The following is a 19,889-nucleotide window of genomic DNA, read 5'->3' as shown; positions in this document are numbered from 1 at the left end:
TGTGTGAATTTAAATATGCTCTCTCTAATTTCTCTCTTTCTCTCTTTCTGTCTTTCTCTCGGAGGACCTGAGCCCTAGGACCATGCCTCAGGACTACCTGGTATGATGACTCCTTGCTGTCCCCAGTCCACCTGGCCGTGCTGCTGCTCCAGTTTCAACTGTTCTGCCTGCGGCTATGGAACCCTGACCTGTTCACCGGACGTGCTTGTTGCACCCACGACAACTACTATGATTATGATTATTATTATTTGACCATGCTGGTCATTTATGAACATTTTAACATCTTGACCATGTTCTGTTATAATATCCACCCTGCACAGCCAGAAGAGGACTGGCCACCCCTCATAGCCTGGTTCCTCTCTAGGTTTCTTCCTAGGTTTTTGGCCTTTCTAGGGAGTTTTTCCTAGGGAGTATTTCCTAGCCACCGTGCTTCTTTCACATGCATTGCTTGCTGTTTGGGGTTTTAGGCTGGGTTTCTGTACAGCACTTTGAGATATCAGCTGATGTACGAAGGGCTATATAAATACATTTGATTTGATTTGAAACTTCTGACCCACTGGAATTGTGATACAGTGAATTATACGTGAAATAATCTGTCTGTAAACAATTGTTGAAAAAATTACTTGTGTCATGCACAAAGTAGATTTCCTAACCAACTTGCCAAAACTATTGTTTGTTAACAAGAAATTTGTGGAGTGGTTGAAAAACAAGTTTTAATGACTCCAACCTAAGTGTATGTAAACTTCCGACTTCAACTGTACATGTGGTGCAGAAATATTTTAATAGCTTGTGTTGTGGAATTATTCTTTGATTAAAACATATACATTTTAATGAATGTGTTGGACTAATTAATTATGAATTGGTAACTAGATTCTGATTAAGGGAAAGTTATACTTTACAGACATATTCCCGTGTGCCTATTTGTACATGGATCAAACTGTCATGGACGTCGATGAAGGGGGACCAAAACGCAGCGGGTAAAGTTCTCATCTTTATTTACTTACTAAAGAGAACACTTAAACGAAAACAATAAACGACAACCAACAGTTCTGTAAGGTAACCCAACTATACAGAAAGCAACCACCCACAAAACACAAGTGAAACAAACACAACTAAATATGGCCTCCAATTAGAGACAACAACAACCAGCTGCCTCTAATTGGAGATCATTGCCAAAAACCAACATAGAACTAGAATAAACATAGAAATATAAAACAGAACAAAACCCCAAAAACATCAAAACACCCAAAACAAACACCCTCCTGCCACGCCCTGACCAACTATAATGACAAATAACCCCTTTTACTGGTCAGGACGTAACATAAACATGTAATAATGTAGCGCGGGGACTGACAGATTGTTTCAATGATGCACTTGGTCAGAAACGTAGCAGTTTCATAGGAACTTAAAATGATAACAGGAAAATGTTGCAGGTTTAAAGCAAGTTTGTGGCAATTCCAAGCAGTTTGCCGTGGGGCGAAGATAAGATTTTCCAATTTCATAACACATTTCCTGCAATTGTACACATTTTGCCATAGAGTGGAGAGAAATGTTTGCAGTTTTAAAGCACGAAACTTACTGTCCCACTTTGTCTAGTTTCAACTGGCAGATGATGTTTGAAGTACAGCTGCCCAACATAACTATTGACCGGTCTTCTCATCAACTTGTCACTGAAAACAGTTTTTGTGTTTAACTATGTAATGTAACATGATGTGCTAGGCTATAATATATTACTATATCGTATTCACGTTCTAACTCATTCAGCATTTAGCAAGTACAAAGTAGCAAATAACAAAACTAAATGTGTTGATTACCATGATCATGTTGATGTAATTATACTACGTAGCTGTTAACAGAGGGAATAAACATGTCACACTGTATCACACCATTCCATACAAGTCTAATATATTTGGCTCTAACAAGCACATCTTGTACTCACACATGTCTATACCCAGTCAGAGTTTGGAAACAAAAAGCTACATTATGTGATTCTAAAAACAGCCAAGCTGCTGAGCCGTTACTTGGTATAGAGAGAATGGATGGTGTTGGGAAACGTAACACCTCAAATTCATAGACAGCGCTCTGAGGGTCTATGACAACCACATGATAATGTTTGACTTATTAAAAGCAATATACATTGTTTGTTTACATTCATGTTGTTTGTGGAGTAAAACAACCTTTTGGGTTATACAAGAGAATCAATTATAAATGATATTCTCCAAGAATAATTGGAAAAATATCAAAGAGTTTAAATGACCGCTGAACAGACTCCCAGATCCTAGACTATCTTAATGAAACACTTCAAAGGATTTGACAATTATGGAACTATCATTCATGTTTAATAATGACTCCTGAGAGAAAATAATGTGTACACCTGTTTTATTGACAACAAACCACATTAACATTGTCTGCAACAAGTAATTAAACTTTCATTTTACAGAAACAAATAATCTTCATAAAGTATTTGATTTTACCATAAACATTTATCAGTTAGGATGCTGAATTTTTGGTTTCAGTTGATAGTTTGATGGATTGAACAGGTCCTTATGGAGCACACAGAGGGATATCTCCTTCCACATAATTCATCATTCCAGGCATGTTTACCTTAAGAGGAAACACAGAATAGAAATTACCTCTCAAATCAACTCAGATATACACACAAAAATTCGAATAAAAGTGTGTGTGTGTCAGATTTATTTGTTATACTTACTATGAATAACATTTAATTTGATGAATGGATCAGTGAATGATAGTGGGCTTACTGTACCTCCAAAGTTCATCTGAACACATGGCTCTCTGGCACCGTTATAGTTATTGGGCTCGCCTTCCGCCCAGTTCTGATGATCAAATTTAGAGCCGTCACTCCAGAACCATAGCCTGTCCTGTGGGGAAGAAGTGAGGTCTCAGTATCAAAGAAATCCCATATAACTAGAACACAACCGTTTAAAGATGGAATCCACAGTAGGGGGAAACAGCACCACTGACCGCCACACCGCCATGGTTATTGATTTTGTTGCCAAGCTGAGGAGCGTTTGAGCAGCATGTTAAAAAATGGTGGTACATCTTGTGCCCTTCTATCACATGTGCATTGATGTCTGAAGGGAAAAAGAGTGTTTGTTGTTTGCAGTAATTTATTTGTTGCTTTTAGATATCATTTATACTTTTTGAACTATAACCGTTTTAAATTTGCTTAAAAGCTCCATAGGCTTCAATGGGACGTATTTGGATTATCTACTGCTCTTGAAATGTTAATGCTACAAACATTAAACCAACATTGACATGTACAGGCTTATGTACAGACTGACTCACCTTAGATTGCTGCAACATAGCTTTTTGCTATCTTTTTGCTCATATAAAGTGTGTTCTATCCCCATTCATTTGAATGGTGTAACGCAGGCTTCAACATTCTAAACTGAAATCACTGCCACAGAACTTCCAGAATGTTAAAACTAAAAAATTTCAAAATATTAAAACAATGTATGACATGATGCTATAGTACTCACTCTAGCCTACTATGCTATCCCACTACAACACACTGTGTCAGTGGCTACTGCAGTGGGCATCAATAAGATCTTCCAAACCTAGGTCTGACCTCAGTGTAGAGAACTGATCGTAAGTGCTGAGAATAGAGACATTTTACTCCTAGTCTTATGGGTTATATGAGTCTCACCAGTCCAAACCAGTTAAGAGTTACCAGCAGGTGTCTTGATAATAGAAAAAGAAAAAGGCAGTGAGTCAGTGCTTCCTCCACCACAGACAGGACATTGCTTTGGAGTTGTTAACATAATATTTTGATATTTCTATATGATCAACCCATAAATAATCTAGACCTACATGCAACAGTATCTCTTGCGCTTTAGACAATGATTTCACATGAGGCCTTATTCACATGATATGCCTAAATACTTCTAACCACTAGGCTAATAAATAATCACATATTGTTTCCGATTATTTCAATAACCATGATTTTTCAAGTGGAATATCATGTTGTTAAAAAATACCTAAATTGGGCATGCTTATAAAACTGTGTAATTGAAAGCATTTAGGGGCTATGTAAACTTTAATGGTATTCGGTAAAAAATAATAGCCCTAACCATATCGGAAAGTAACTTGATGCCTACAGTTACAAAACCATTTAGCGTTGTTAAATGGGAGTAACCACTGTGTGAAAATAACGGTAATATTATCAAAATCCTGCTTTTAACAACCATTATACTGTGTGATTCAGTGCCATATGCCCAGGGTTAGGTACTGTAGGTTACTTTCTAAATGTAATTCTGTTACAGTTACTAGTTACCTGTTCAAAATTGTAATCAGTAATGTAACTTTTGGATTACCCAAACTCAGTAACGTAATATGATAGCTCAAGAGGCGTTAGAAGAAGACAAATTAATATTACCAATTAAACTACATTTTTTGCAGGATAAATCAATGTTAGAGTTTACATAGCCATAAATGTTTCATTTTACTTTGTGTTGTTTATGTAGGCTTATACTACAGATAATATGATTAGACTACATCTTTACATGAAACAAAGAACAAAGTCTGTCAGATTTCCAGTCATTCCAATTCATAGCATACCCCTTGAGCATAACTTAAAAACTAAGGACTGATTGGGATCATTGCTTAGAGTTGAGAAGTAAATGCTGCCTTCGGAATGGCATGCCCTGAGCACTAGCCTACCAAAAAGTGCTATTTGCATGTGCAAAATGAATGCCATATGCTCCATTTGCTATAGGCCTACCGCTAACTTTTTTGTTGGTTACACTTTGATATCTTTGCAGCTGTTTAAGTCTATCAAAAGAGCATGAGTTTGAGCATGTGTCCGTTAAACATATTGATATATATATATATATCATCATCACAAATTAGATGAAGGTATTAAAAGCCCTACTCTCGGCCTCATTAAATTAAACTAGTTATTGACAGTATGGAGCACAACACCATGGGTGATCCGCAGTGCAGGTGTTGCATGAGCGCATTTTTCACTGGCTGTCCACTAGTCACAAAAACAATGATTGATAGACAGCTTGAACTTCAATTCCACCATTATTGGGTTAAAATACACATATACATTTGTGAACAGTCACCCACAACTTCAAAAATGTGGATGCCGCAAATAGCTAAATGTGAGAGCAGCAGTGTCATTCACATCAATGCTCTATGTAGATATCAATAATAAGTGATATCCGTATCGCCGTAGACTACACCACTGCTGTCGTCCTAACCTCCAAGTGTTTATTCAAGTTGGATAATCTTTGGATGCGGACAGCAGTTGCTCCCTTTGGAGGACATAGCTTGGAGTGTAGCCTACAAAAGCCTATTCCTGCTCTTTTCCCGCAATCCATCAAACACATTTGGTGTCATAGTGGTCGCTGACTTGAAGTCATATTCGCTCAGGTTGAACAAAGTTAACCTTGCACCTTTTTTAAATGCTGATTTGAATGTCATTGACAAAACAGAAAAATGTCAACAACAAAAAAATCTTCTAACATCCTTTCTGAATTGAAAAGTAATCCTAGAAGCAATCATCTAGTTTTTCTAAAGTATCAGTAATCCGATTACAATATTTTGTTCTGGGAATGTAACAGATTACATTTTTTTTGCAATCCATTACATAACGTAATGTGTTACTCCCCAACCCTGAATATGCCTATCACATTATTTAAAATATCAGAATTGGTCAAACAAAACAAAAAATGCATCCCAACATATCAGGAAATAATTAAAAGTACGCAAACAGATTGTGTCAGGTGAAAATGATATCAAACGTTTTACCATTGCAACATTTGATATAATGTCACGTTAACCATGGTCATCTGAAGGGTGCTATAGAGTTCACAGCTGGCGAAGCCTCATTGCGATTGGTCATTCACCATAATTTGTAACATGTCAATGAGCATCATCACTATCTTTCCTTTGTCGTACCTCAAAATGTCGTGATTACCAGCTGAGATAATCTTTAGTGACTTGATTTTACTCCTGGCTCAGAGTTTGTCTGAGCAGTGTCTTATTAACATCACCCCAAAAGTTGGGAGTTATTTTTTGTCTTAAAACAGGTTTAACAGGATTCATTTTCTGAGATGTTTTGTGAGTACGGCCCTGACTTCACAAGTGACCATTGACATATTGATGAGCATACCAAAAATCCTCTAAATCTGTGAGTATACTCTAGCTGGGCTGTTCAGGTAGAGTATACCTTTCATTTTTGAGTCATTTTCTATTAAGTATTTTTACTTTTACTCAAATATGACAAATTGAGTACCTTTTCCACATTTGCCTGAACAGCCTCATATCCTCCAATCCAGGTCAGAGGGAAATCGCCAGTCTTGATCAACACCACCGCCTGTAGAAATTGGGACTCCTCAGAGCTGTGCACAGATGCCAGGTTTGCTCCAAGGAACATACAGTGGCGCTAAAGCAAGCCGTAGACAGGGACAAAGAAATGTCATAATGTAGGTATTAGTCAGTTGTCCTGTCTTTGTGAGAATGTGTGTTCTGGACTCTCACAATTAAATATTGGCCATCACAACTAATGTTCTTTGAAATAGGCTCTTCGAGATATTAGTTTATCTCTGTCTTAACCCATGGCCTGTGGGTTCCAATATACAGGAGTTCTGACTCCACACATTAAATAAATATTGCAAAGATTATAGAAAATTCTAACTAGACAATAACTTAAAGGGGGGGTTCAGTATTTTACATACTGAACATCCATGTGATGCCTGTTAAAATAAGGCAAAATCCCCTTTAAGGTAATATCAAACCAAATAAGCAAGTTTATTTCTATTGAACTTCTTTAATTCACAGTAGAGGGTAAGCATTATACCTCTGCTTCGGGCCATGTCCTTGCAGTCTCAACAAACATGAAGCAGCGTGAATTAAACTGGAACCAGTCTGTTGGGCATGGGCTTTTTTTATCTGCTGCAGATTCCACCAAAGCATCTGTAAGGAGAAGACACAGGGCACGTTAGAAATTGCAGCCAACTTTCAAGGTGGGTCGAGACTGACTGATCTACAAATCACCTGGCATCATAAATAACTACTCAATATTATTTGTAGATCAGTCATTCCACACACACAAAGACTCACACACACACACCCTGCTACAACATTAAAAATAATGATGTAAAGTGTGAGGTGAACTCTCTTACTTGCTTCGTCCAGAGTTAAGGCTTCGCTCAGTGCAATGGCAGCGCTGAGAAGCAGAAGAATGGTCAACATCGCCATGGTGATAGTCTCCTGAGAGAGCAAGAGAGAGCGAGAGACACACACAAAGACAGAGTGAAAGAGAAGCCATCAAGTTTCCCTAACCTCTCTTTGAGTACCCCCAGCCATTCCACTTATCTGATATATTCCAGTACTATTACATTAGAGCAGATTCAGCTAATTTAGGGCTGAGGAATACAAAGTATCATCTGTTCCACCACATAGAGGAGATTAGCCTAGCACACAAGTCCCCAAATGGCACCCTATTCCATATATAGTGCCATACTTTTAACCAGGGTCAAATATGCTCTATGGGCCCTGGTGAAAAGTAGTGCACTATATAGGGAATAGGGTGCCATTTGGCATGCATTCAGATACAGATGTTGAAGTCTCACCTTCTGAAATGTTCCGTTGTAGCTTCACTTCTTCGGAGATCTTCAGAGGTCTTCACTTCACTCTCTCTCTCTGTCCTGCCTGTGAGTTGAGTTCTACCTCTCCCTACTCTCCTTTTTTAAGGACCTGTCCTGTCAGACCCCTCCCTCTTTTTTTCTCTCTCATCCTTTAACCCCCTTGCATTCTGTCTGTCCAGCTCAAGACATGCTGGACCTGTCCGATAGCTACCTGTTTGACAGGGTTGGGTTCAATCCAATTTGAAGGTAGTCATTTGTATTTATAATAAAAAAATTAACAACTTTTGAAAGAAATTAATGGGTTGCACTTTGTGTCACAATATTGTTATGAAGATTCTCTTGAGCACAGGTGCCCGACTGAAGGTTCTACTTAATTCTACCTAATTGGCGCTGATGAAGATGTAGTCTAAAGTGCATTTAGTGGCTTGGAAACACGACATTCAGAAGGCAAATCATTAGTAGAAAAACCTTTGTCATCATTATGTCATTAGATTGACTTTTTTTCCGCAGTATAACTAGCTAGCTAGCTCTGGAATTTTAGCTAAATTTGAATTATCTGTCTTAAATTTGAATGTGCTGCCAACCCTGCTGTCTGTCTGTTAGCTAATTATGAACTGTATTCACCACAAAGTCACTGCATCAGAGATGGGCCACTCCACAACCTCAGGGGCTTACCAAGGCTGTGTCCCAAATGGCACCCTATAACTTTTGTATACACTACCAGTCAAAAGTTTGGACACACCTACTCATTCCAGGGTTTTTCTATATTTGTACTATTTTCTACATTGTAGAATAATAGTGAAGACATTAAAACTATGAAATAACACATATGGAATCATGTAGTAACCAAAAAAGTGCTAAACAAATCAAAATACATTTTATATTTGAGATTCCTCATAGTAGCCACCCTATGTCTTTATTATCCAGGCTTCTGATAAAAATCTATGAATGAGACATTCTTAACATTACACCCTGTAACAACAACTTCTGTAAGGCTATCGGTCCGGTCCAGCCAGTACGGAACATTGCAATAGAACAGGAATGGCTGTCATTCTAATTCTATGAATTCTGTAATTGTACAGATGGGGTGAAGGGTCAATGTCTTAAGGCTGAGGTGCTGGAGGGAGATATGCTGCAGGACCAGGGGAGTAGAGAGAAGGGGGTAGATGAGGAGAGGAGATGAGAGGGGAAGGGAGGGAGGAGGACAGGTGATGGGGTCAGTGTCTTAAGGCTGAAGTGTTAGGGGGGAGATAGCAGTAGGACCAGCAGCATTCCTTTGTGAGGAGAAGAGGGGGTGAGAGGAGGAGAGAGGGGAGGAGAGGGTGAATTGCTAGCATGCCTTTCTTTGTGAGTGTGAGGCCTCTCTCTCTCACCACACCCGGTCGTCTAGGTGAGTTTCTGAATTGCAGGAAGAACAGGACGATGGAATAGATGGAATTCTATGTCCCAAATGGAACCTCTCACCAGAGCCCTATGAGCCCTGTTCAAAAGAAGTGGTTGGAATAGGGTGCCATGTGGGACACAACCATAGGGTCTAAAGTCTACCCCTTGATAACCTGACCAGTCTTCTATCATATTCATCTTCTACAATCGGGATACTATAGTGGCCTGACCTCTGACCTCTTCTAGTGTAGTGTTTAGACGTTGTGAAAGTCTTTGATGGCAGGAGTGCAAAAAAAGTGAAAAAACATCATAAACCTCATAATAATCTAGCAATAGGGCTCTGGTCAAAGTAGGTAACTATATAGGGCATAGGGAATATAGTGCCATTGGGATACAACCTATGTCTTGAAGGTTTCCTGTGTAAAACTGTACTTAGTGTATACAAGATATGTTGTTGGCTTAAAGCTACAATACTTTATTGAACACATATTCAACCCACAGAAACACATATAAAGCCTTCCCTCTGCCTCCCTTCGGCAAATCTGACCACAACTCTCAAATCAAATCAAATGTTAGGTCACATACACATATTTAGCAGATGTTATTGCGGGTGTAGCGAAAAGCTTCTGTTTCTAGCTCCAACAGTGCAGTAGTATCTAACAATTCACAACAATACACACAAATCTAAAAGTAAAAGAATGGAATTAAGAAATATATACATTTTAGGACGTGGCATTGACAAGAATACAGTAGAATACAGTATATACTGTTCATATGAAATGGGTAAAACAGTATGTGAACATTATTAAAGTGACCAGTGTTCAATGACTATGTACATAGGGCAGCAGCCTCTAAGGTGCAGGGTTGAGTAACCGGGTGGTAGCCAGCTAGTGACAGTGACTAAGTTCAGGGCAGAGTTCTGGGTGGAGGCCTGCTTTCTGTTTAGAAACGAAAGCTCAAACAGGAAGTACCAGTGATGTGCTCAATACGTAAGTGGTCCGATGAAGCAGACGTGAGGCTACAAGACTGTTTTGCTGGTACAGACAGGGATATGTTCTGGGATTTTTTTAGATAGCATTGAGGCGTTTACCACATCAGTCACGGGCTTCATCAATAACTGCATAGATTACGTCGTCCCCACAGTGACTATATGAACGTATCCAAACCAAAAACCATAGATTGCAGGCAATATCTGCACTGGGCTAAATCTACCGCTTACAAGGAACAGGACATGGACATGGACACGTACAAGAAAGCCCGCTATGATCTCCGACGAGACATCAAACATGCAAAAGGACAATAAAAGGGGAAGGTGGAATCTTATTACACTGGCTCTGACGCTCGTCGTATGTGACAGGGCTTGCAGATGATAATGGATTACAAAGGGAAAACCAGCAGTGAGATGCCCAGGGATGCAGAACTCCCAAATTAGGTAAATGCCTTTTATGCTCAGGTCGAGGAATAGAAAACTCTTGCGTGAAAGCCCCTTTTGTTCCCGAATGACTGTGTCTCACTCTCTATGGCCGATATGAGTAAAACGTTAAAACAGGTTAACAATCGCAAGGCCGCCGGGCCAGACTGAATACCAGGGCTTGTTCTCAAGGCATGCGCATACCAGCTGGCAACTATCTTCACGGACATTTTCAATATCCCCCTGTCCCAGTGTGTAATCCCAACATGTTTTAAACTGACCGCCACTGTCCATGCTCAGCCCCCTCCTATACTCCCTGTTCACCCACGACAGTGTGGACACGCAAGACTCCAGCACCATCAAGTTTAATGACGACACAACGGGTGTATGCCTGATCACCGATGGCGATGAGACAGCCTATAGGGAGGTCAGAGACTTGGCAGTGTGCTTGCAGGACAACAACCTCTTCCTCAACTTCAGTAACACCAAGGAGCTGATCGTGGACTACAGGAGAAAGGGAGAGCTCGCCCTCATCCATGGGCTGTAGTTGAGTGGGTCGAGAGCTTCAAGTGCCTTGGCATCCACATCACTAAGGACCTAACATGGTATGCACACACTGGCACAGTTGTAAAAAGGGCACGTAAGTGCCTCTTCCCCCGCAGGAGGCTGAAAAGATTTGGCATGGGCCCTCAGATCCTCAAAAAGGTAGGCAATTTTACAGCCTGAAAAATTGCGAAAGATTCCAGCTAATGTCCGAAAATCTGTACCGGGTCATCGGCTCACATTTCAACAGGCTCCAAGACAGCTACTGGTCCAAACCATAAGATAGGCAAATGCTTAATTAAATGGTTACCCGGACTATCTGCACTGGACCTATCTGCACTGACTATATGCACACTCACAATACTATAGATACACACACTCACACTACACAGACACACACACACACACACACACACACACACACACACACACACACCCGACAAATCACAAAAACACACACCAACAAATCACAAAATCACACACACTTTTACATTGATCATATGCTGCTACTACTACTGTGTTCTTTATTTAATTATTATTGTTATTATCTATCCTGATGTTGTTACGTTCCCACAAGACAAACTCAAACTTGCACCTCAGCTGAAGTGTTGCTCACCCAACATCTCTCAAGCTCAACTGGAGCACTGGGCCAGCCACTCCTAAATAGCACAGGTGAAACACCTACCGACTAAGGAGATGGACAAGCCAGCGCAGGCGTAACACATACTTACTAATGAGGTGACAAAAATCGGTGCGCCCTACCTCAAAATATCAACAGAAAAAACAAAACCTGTATCAAATCAAATTTATTTTTATATAGCCCTTCGTACATCAGCTGATATTCTCAAAGTGCTGTACAGAAACCCAGCCTAAAACCCCAAACAGCAAGCAAAGCATGTGAAAGAAGCACGGTGGCTAGGAAAAACTCCCTAGGAAAAACTCCCTAGAAAGGCCAAAAACCTAGGAAGAAACCTAGAGAGGAACCAGGCTATGAGGGGTGGCCAGTCCTCTTCTGGCTGTGCAGGGTGGATATTATAACAGAACATGGTCAAGATGTTAAAATGTTAAAATGTTCATAAATGACCAGCATGGTCAAATAATAATAATCATAGTAGTTGTCGAGGGTGCAACAAGCACGTCCGGTGAACAGGTCAGGGTTCCATAGCCGCAGGCAGAACAGTTGAAACTGGAGCAGCAGCACGGCCAGGTGGACTGGGGACAGCAAGGAGTCATCATACCAGGTAGTCCTGAGGCATGGTCCTAGGGCTCAGGTCCTCCGAGAGAAAGACAGAAAGAGAGAAAGAGAGAATTAGAGAGAGCATATTTAAATACACACAGGACACCGGATAAGACAAGAGAAATACTCCAGATGTAACAGACTGACCCTAGCCCCCGACACATAAACTACTGCAGCATAAATACTGGAGGCTGAGACAGGAGGGATCAGAAGACACTGTGGCCCCATCCGATGATACCCCGGACAGGGCCAAACAGGCAGGATATAACCCCACCCACTTTGCCAAAGCACAGCCCCCACACCACTAGAGGGATGTCTCCAACCACCAACTTACCGTCCTAAGACAAGGCCGAGTATAGCCCACAACGATCTCCGCCATGGCACAACCCAAGGGGGGGGCGCCAACCCAGACAGGAAGACCACGTCAGTGACTCAACCCACTCAAGTGACGCACCCCTCCCATGGACGGCATGGAAGAACACCAGTAGGCCAGTGACTCAGCCCCTGTAAAAGGGTTAGAGGCAGAGAATCCCAGTGGAAAGAGGGGAACCGGCAAGGCAGAGACAGCAAGGGCGGTTCGTTGCTCCAGCCTTTCTGTTCACCTTCACACTCCTGGGCCAGACTATACTTAATCATAGGACCTACTGAAGAGATAAGTCTTCAGTAAAGACTTAAAGGTTGAGACTGAGTCTGCGTCTCTCACATTGGTAGGCAGACCATTCCATAAAAATGGAGCTCTATAGGAGAAAGCCCTACCTCCAGCCGTTTGCTTAGAAATTCTAGGGACAATTAGGAGGCCTGCGTCTTGTGACCGTAGCGTACGTGTAGGTATGTACGGCAGGACCAAATCGGAAAGATAGGTAGGAGCAAGCCCATGTAATGCTTTGTAGGTTAGCAGTAAAACCTTGAAATCAGCCCTTGCCTTAACAGGAAGTCAGTGTAGGGAGGCTAGCACTGGAGTAATATGATCAAATTTTTTGGTTCTAGTCAGGATTCTAGCAGCCGTATTTAGCACTAACTGAAGTTTATTTAGTGCTTTATCCGGGTAGCCGGAAAGTAGAGCATTGCAGTAGTCCAGCCTAGAAGTAACAAAAGCATGGATTAATTTTTCTGCATCATTTTTGGACAGAAAATTTCTGATTTTTGCAATGTTACGTAGATGGAAAAAAGCTGTCCTTGAAACAGTCTTGATATGTTCTTCAAAAGAGAGATCAGGGTCCAGAGTTACGCCGAGGTCCTTCACAGTTTTCTTTGAGACGACTGTACAACCATCCAGATTAATTGTCAGATTCAACAGAAGATCTCTTTGTTTCTTGGGACCTAGAACAAGCATCTCTGTTTTGTCCGAGTTTAAAAGTAGAACGTTTGCAGCCATCCACTTCTTTATGTCTGAAACACAGGCTTCTAGCGAGGGCAATTTTGGGGCTTCACCATGTTTCATTGAAATGTACAGCTGTGTGTCGTCCGCATAGCAGTGAAATTTAACATTATGTTTTCGAATGACATCCCCAAAAGGTAAAATATATAGTGAATACAATAGTGGTCCTAAAACGGAACCTTGAGGAACACCGAAATTTACAATTGATTTGTCAGAGGACAAACCATTCACAGAGACAAACTGATATCTTTCCGACAGATAAGATCTAAACCAGGCCAGAACTTGTCCATGTAGACCAATTTGGGTTTCCAATCTCTCCAAAAGAATCAATGTATCAATGCCTAGTCACTTTACCCTGCCTTTATGTACATATCTACCTTAAATACCTGGTACCAGTGCACATTGTTCTGGTACTCTCTGTATAGAGCTCCATTCTTGTTTATTTTTTCCCTCGTTATTTTTGTTTTTCATTAAAAAAATTAAACTCTGCCTCTTTGGGAAGGGCCGTAAGCAAGCATCTCACAGTAAAGTCTGCATCCGTTGTATTCTCCTCATGTGACAAATAAAATGTGATTTGATTTGAAACAATAGCAAAGCGGTCACCCCACCTCAGTTTAGGAATAAAGCTGAGGGATGGGCCTGGAAAAATGTAACCACTCTGAAACTCATAGACAGATGCAAGGACTGACCATCCATAATATCAACATTATTTAACCATGTGTTAAGGCTATACAGTGTGAGTGCATTGCAACCAACAGGCGGAATGTAGAGTTGTGGTACACATTACCGCTGGATTTCTTAAAACACTACTGTCATGACTTGGCCTGTTGGTGAGGTTTATGACCTCCATAAATACCTTTCCCCGTTCCTCTCTTGCTCTACTCTACAGAGTGACTCTTGGAAGGCCCTTTGTTAACATAGAGAGTCTGAAAACATCAAAAGGGTGGGGACCAGAACCATATTTCGGTAATCCAACCAGTTGAAAATACACATTGGTATTTAAAGAATATGATATCAGATCAGTTGTCATCTGAGACATTATTATTATTGGTGGTGCGTGTGTGTGTGTGCTCTGGAGACTGTCTCCGTGTTGTTCTCTGACGTAGTCAGTGGGTAGCGTAAGCTATACATTTCTGTATGAGGGCTGATAAAGCTAATTATTGAAATCTGAGAAATAGAGCAGGGCTATTTCTGCCTCCCGCGTTTCAGATGCAGGGAGGGCTTGGTCATTATTAATTTGTCGAGCGAGGACAAAGATTCAGCCGATTGAAATTGAGTAGATATAAGCTTGACCAGCGATAATTATCGCTCTCCCCCTCTCTCTCTCTCTCTCTCGCGCGCGCGTTTCCATGCAAGTAGACCACGGTGCATTTCGTTGTTGGCCGCGCGTTCCGGTTAAAACATTGTCAAAATAATGCCTAAAAGGGTTTGAACATAATATGTTATAAGTAAAACCTTTCTCTTGCTGAAGAGGATCCTATGTTATCCCTGAAAGTGCAAAAAGTAGGATTAGCTTGCACGAGATGCTAAGCTAACAAAGGGAAAACAGACATTTTGTTTTCCTGTGTCACCTTGAAATTCCTCCGCCTTGCGGAACGGTAGTGTCACGGTATTCTCCTTCATCTGAAGATATCTCGAAATCACTGTCAGACCAATACGCAGTGGGTTGCGTGCTCCACATCATTTGATTAAATATGATGTACACGAAAAACAATAAACACGACAGATGACAGTTTCACAGGCTGAACAGACAGCAATGCAAAAGATAACTACCCACAACCTACCAAACAAACACACACCCCTATTTCCACGCTGTAGGCAGACTCATTCAAAACACAGTTAGTCACATTCAGTTCTGGGTCATAGGCAGACTCCCTCGGTTCCGGGTCGCAGGCAGACTCCCTCGGTTCCGGGTCGCAGGCAGACCCCCTCGGTTCCGGGTCGCAGGCAGACCCCCTCGGTTCCGGGTCGCAGGCAGACCCCCTCGGTTCCGGGTCGCAGGCAGACCCCCTCGGTTCCGGGTCGCAGGCAGACCCCCTCGGTTCCGGGTCGCAGGCAGACTCCCTCGGTTCCGGGTCGCAGGCAGACCCCTCGGTTCCGGGTCGCAGGCAGCCTCCCCTCGGTTCCGGGTCGCAGGCAGCCTCCCTCGGTTCCGGGTCGCAGGCAGCCTCCCTCGGTTCCGGGTCGCAGGCAGACCCCTTTTGTTCCGGGTCGCAGGCAGTCTCCCTCGGTTCCGGACTAGACACTGTTGCCGGATACTCTAGACTGCACACTGGTGCCGGATACTCTGGACTGCACACTGGTGCCGGATACTCTGGACTGCACACTGGTGCCGGATACTCTGGACTGCACACTGGTGCCGGATACTCTGGACTGCACACTGGTGCCGGGCTCTTGAGGCTGGGCCGACGCACTGGAAGCCTGGTGCGTGGGGCTGGTAGAGGTGGTACCAGGCTGAAGACACGCACCCTAGGGCTAGTGCGAGGAGCGGGAACAGGCTGAATAGGACTAGGCCGACTCATGGGAAGCTTGGTCCGGGTTGCTGGTACTGGTCGTGCCAGACTGGAGGAACTCACTTCCGGGATAGCACGAGAGGCGGGAACCGGAAAGACTGGGCCATGGAGACTCACAGGTGGCCGTGACCGCACCGCCTGCACAACCCGTCCTGGCTGGATGGAACTAACAGCCCTGTATGAGCGGGGTGCTGGTACAGGGCGAACTGGGCTGTGCAGGGGCCTGATGGTTGCCGTGTGTAGAGCGGGAGTAGGGTAGCCTGGTCCTAGGAGGCGTACCGGCGACCAGATGCGCTGCGCAGGCATCCTCCTACCAGGCTGGATGCCCACTCTAGCACGGCATCTGCAAGGGGGTGGAATGGCGCGCACCGGACTGTGCGTGCGTATGGGCGAGATAGTGCACACCTCAGCGAAACATGGCGCCCTCCACCTCATACGCTCCTCCATATACTCACGGGTAGCTGGCTTATGGCTCTTCTTAGGCCTAGCCAAACTACCCGTATGCCCCCCCCAAAAAAATTAATTGGGGGTGCCTCTCCGGCTTCCTCACCAGACGTGTCCCCCGGTAGCGTTCCTGGTCCACACCAGCCTTCTTCCACGGGCCCTCTCCGGCCAGAATCTGTTCCCAACTCCACCTCTCGCGATTGTCCATGTCAAAGTCCATTCTCTCAGCATAGTCCATATAATTAGTGTTCCTCTTCTCCTTTTTCCGCTGCTTGGTCTTGTTGTGGTGGGTAGTTCTGTCACGGTATTCTCCTTCATCTGAAGATATCTCGAAATCACTGTCAGACCAATACGCAGCGGGTTGCGTGCTCCACATCATTTTATTAAATATGATGTACACGAAAAACAACAAACACGACAGATGACCGTTTCACAGGCTGACCGGACAGCAATGCAAAAGATAACTACCCACAACCTACCAAACAAACACACACCCCTATATAGGACTCTCAATCAGAGGCAACTAGAAACACCTGCCTCCAATTGAGAGTCCAGCACCCAAACCTAAACCTAGAAAAGCTAAACTAGACAGAATGCAGAATTACAACCTAGAATATACTAACCTAGAACATACACCCAAAACCCAGGAACACATAAATCAAACACCCCTCTACAACACACACAAAACCACCACCATACAAAACAAACATCCCTCTGCCACGTCCTAACCAAAATACTAAACAACTACTCCCTCTGCTGGTCAGGACGTGACAGGTAGTCCCACCCTTTGTACTTCAATTTGATTTCAGCGTGTGCTATCAGTGACACTCAAGTGGTTACTTATGATATCCAGATGGATATTGATGTCTCATTCAATTTAACTAATTAGTAAAATTGCCAGATTTACATTCTCAAGTGGTTCTTTTAAGTAATATCCAAATTGATTTGTTTTCTAAATGAGACATTGTAAACTTTTTCCAAATTATCATAGATGATGCAACCTCCCAGGTTTTATTAAAGTTTAATTCCCAAATAGCCTATACAGGTTTGATTTATCATTAAATTGATCAATCAGTAAAATTTTGTTTTTGCAAAACACAGTCAGTAACCCAGTACTGACAAGTCCCGCCTCCAGCGGGAATCCCATGTGGCTTCGGCCTTAGGGAGAAGTGTACCATAGTGGTGAATGTACCCTAACATTTGAACTACTGTTTACACTTATGATATCCAATCAGTGGAGATTGTATGGATTATTGTCTCATTCAATTGGTTAGGGGGCAGTATTTTGATGTCCGGATGAAAAGCATGCCCAAAGTAAACTGCCTGTTACTCAGGCCCAGAAGCTTGGATATGCATATAAGATATGGTAGATATGGATAGAAAACCCTCTAAAGTTTCTAAAACTGTTACAATTATGTCTGTGAGTATAACAGAACTGATATGGCAGGCGAAACCCCGAGGACAAACCATCCCCCCCCAAACAAATTTCAGCCTACCATTATTTTCAATGGCTTTCACTTTTATTATAAGGCCAAGTCCTCCCACATTGCAGTTCCTAGGGCTTCCACTAGATGTCAACAGTCTTTAGAAAGAGTTTCAGGTTTTTTTTTTTTTAAATGACCCAGAAATTGTAGTTTTTGTAGGTGGCTCCCGTTTTGACTGTAGTGTTTCCAAGCGAGTGAAAGAGAGTGCGTTCTTTGGTATTTTTCTCCGGTAAAGACAATAACGATTCTCTGTCTTAAATTTTATCATTTATTTACGTATTAGGGTACCTAAGGTTTGATTATAAACATTGTTGGACTTGTTTGGAAAAATGTATTAGTAACGTTTGGGATTCATTTTGTATGCATTTTGATGGAGGGAAACTGGGTGGATTATTGTCTGAAGTACGCCAACTAAACTGAGTTTTTATGGATATAAAGAAGGATATTATCGAACAAAAGGACCATTTGTGATGTAACTGGGACCTTTTGGAGTGCCAACAGAAGAAGATCATCAAAGGTAAGGCATTTTTTATATTGCTATTTCTGACTTTCGTGTCGCACCTGCCTGGTTGAAATATGTTTTCATGTGTTTGTATGCGGGGTGCTGTCCTCAGATAATCGCATGGTTTGCTTTCGCCATAAAGCCTTTTGAAATCTGACACCGCGGCTGGATTAACAAGAAGTTAAGCTTTATTTTGATGTATTACACTTGTGATTTTATGAAAGTAAAATATTTATAGTACTGTCGTTTGAATTTCGCGCTCTGCAATTTCACAGCAAGAAGTTAAATTGTTGAACATACCTTAATGTTCTTCCAAACAAATGAGACTCTTAAACTTCTCATATTAACCTGGATGAACCAACTTCTCAGGTTAATTAAAGTTTAATACCCAGATAGCCTATCCAGGTATGATTAATCATTATCATTGATTAATTAACTCAATTTGCTTTTGCAAATTCATTCACGTCCAACTTCCACATTACTGGTACAGTACTGATGGTTCGTTAACATCTGTAAATAGATTATACTTGTGTTTGCAGCTTCCAACAAATTCCAAACCCAAACTTTGAAAAAATAGGAACATTTTTCCTCAAACTTTTTCTAATAATGTGCAAGCTTAGGAGGTGGTCACCACTCCTGCGCTAATTAGTGAACCTCCACCCACAAAAGGATTGATCTCTGACCTCAGCAGCGATACCAACCCTAATTATGCTACTAGCGAAAAAAACGCCAAAATTGCAAACACTCTCCAAAATCAACCATCAGACACAGGCTTTGTGATGGTTCTCTCCACTTTAGCACTTATGTATCGCCATCGAAGATTGGCATCGGTCCAATACCACAGTGCACAGCTGAAGCATGTGCAAGACATGGCTAACATGAGGGGACAGGTGGAGAGAACTGAGCAACTAATGACAAAAGCAAGAAATGAAACATTCTGCTGGACGAGGAACTGCGTTTGAAAACTGAACAATTAAAAGTAATTGCAAATACTTATGATGATGAACGAGCACAAACTCTTCAACAAAATCATTGTCTCCAGGAACAACTCGATTTAGCCAAAACTTAATACGATGTAGTCCACTCCAAACTAGATAAATCTGTCGAGTTATCTACAAACAGGAGCGCGCAATTTGATAACATGCAGCCAGTTTTGTTGAACGTTACTCAAGGTAACAATGTTCTACTCCAAATTCTGCTGACCAAAGACGATCAGTTAATGAACACAATGACTAAGTTGGATGACAAATCAGCAGACCAAATGAATGATGAGAGAACTCAGGTGATGAAGATGGAAATATAGATTTCTAAGCAAGCGGAAGAAATCTTTTCACTGAATCTTTCGCTCAGTACTCAAAACATCTATCTGCAAACC

The 19,889-nt window shown here is 42.0% G+C and overlaps 1 protein-coding gene across 1 annotated transcript; it reads right to left on the bottom strand.

Moving 5' to 3' along the window:
* Positions 1 to 2,362: 2,362 nt before the first annotated feature.
* On the bottom strand, positions 2,363 to 7,732 carry LOC106584576 (ladderlectin). Its single transcript, XM_014170013.1, has 6 exons — positions 7,605 to 7,732; positions 7,155 to 7,242; positions 6,830 to 6,945; positions 6,266 to 6,415; positions 2,768 to 2,882; positions 2,363 to 2,604 (listed from the first exon to the last, which is right to left on the bottom strand). Exons 2-6 carry the CDS (start codon positions 7,228 to 7,230, stop codon positions 2,513 to 2,515), a joined length of 549 nt encoding a protein of 182 aa, XP_014025488.1. The 5' UTR covers positions 7,231 to 7,242; positions 7,605 to 7,732; the 3' UTR covers positions 2,363 to 2,512.
* Positions 7,733 to 19,889: the final 12,157 nt, after the last annotated feature.

Source organism: Salmo salar, chromosome ssa23, assembly GCF_905237065.1.
Source record: "Salmo salar chromosome ssa23, Ssal_v3.1, whole genome shotgun sequence".
Classification (NCBI taxonomy): domain Eukaryota; kingdom Metazoa; phylum Chordata; class Actinopteri; order Salmoniformes; family Salmonidae; genus Salmo; species Salmo salar.
Note: the sequence above shows the minus strand (reverse complement) of the source record. Positions and strands in the feature narration are given on the sequence as shown.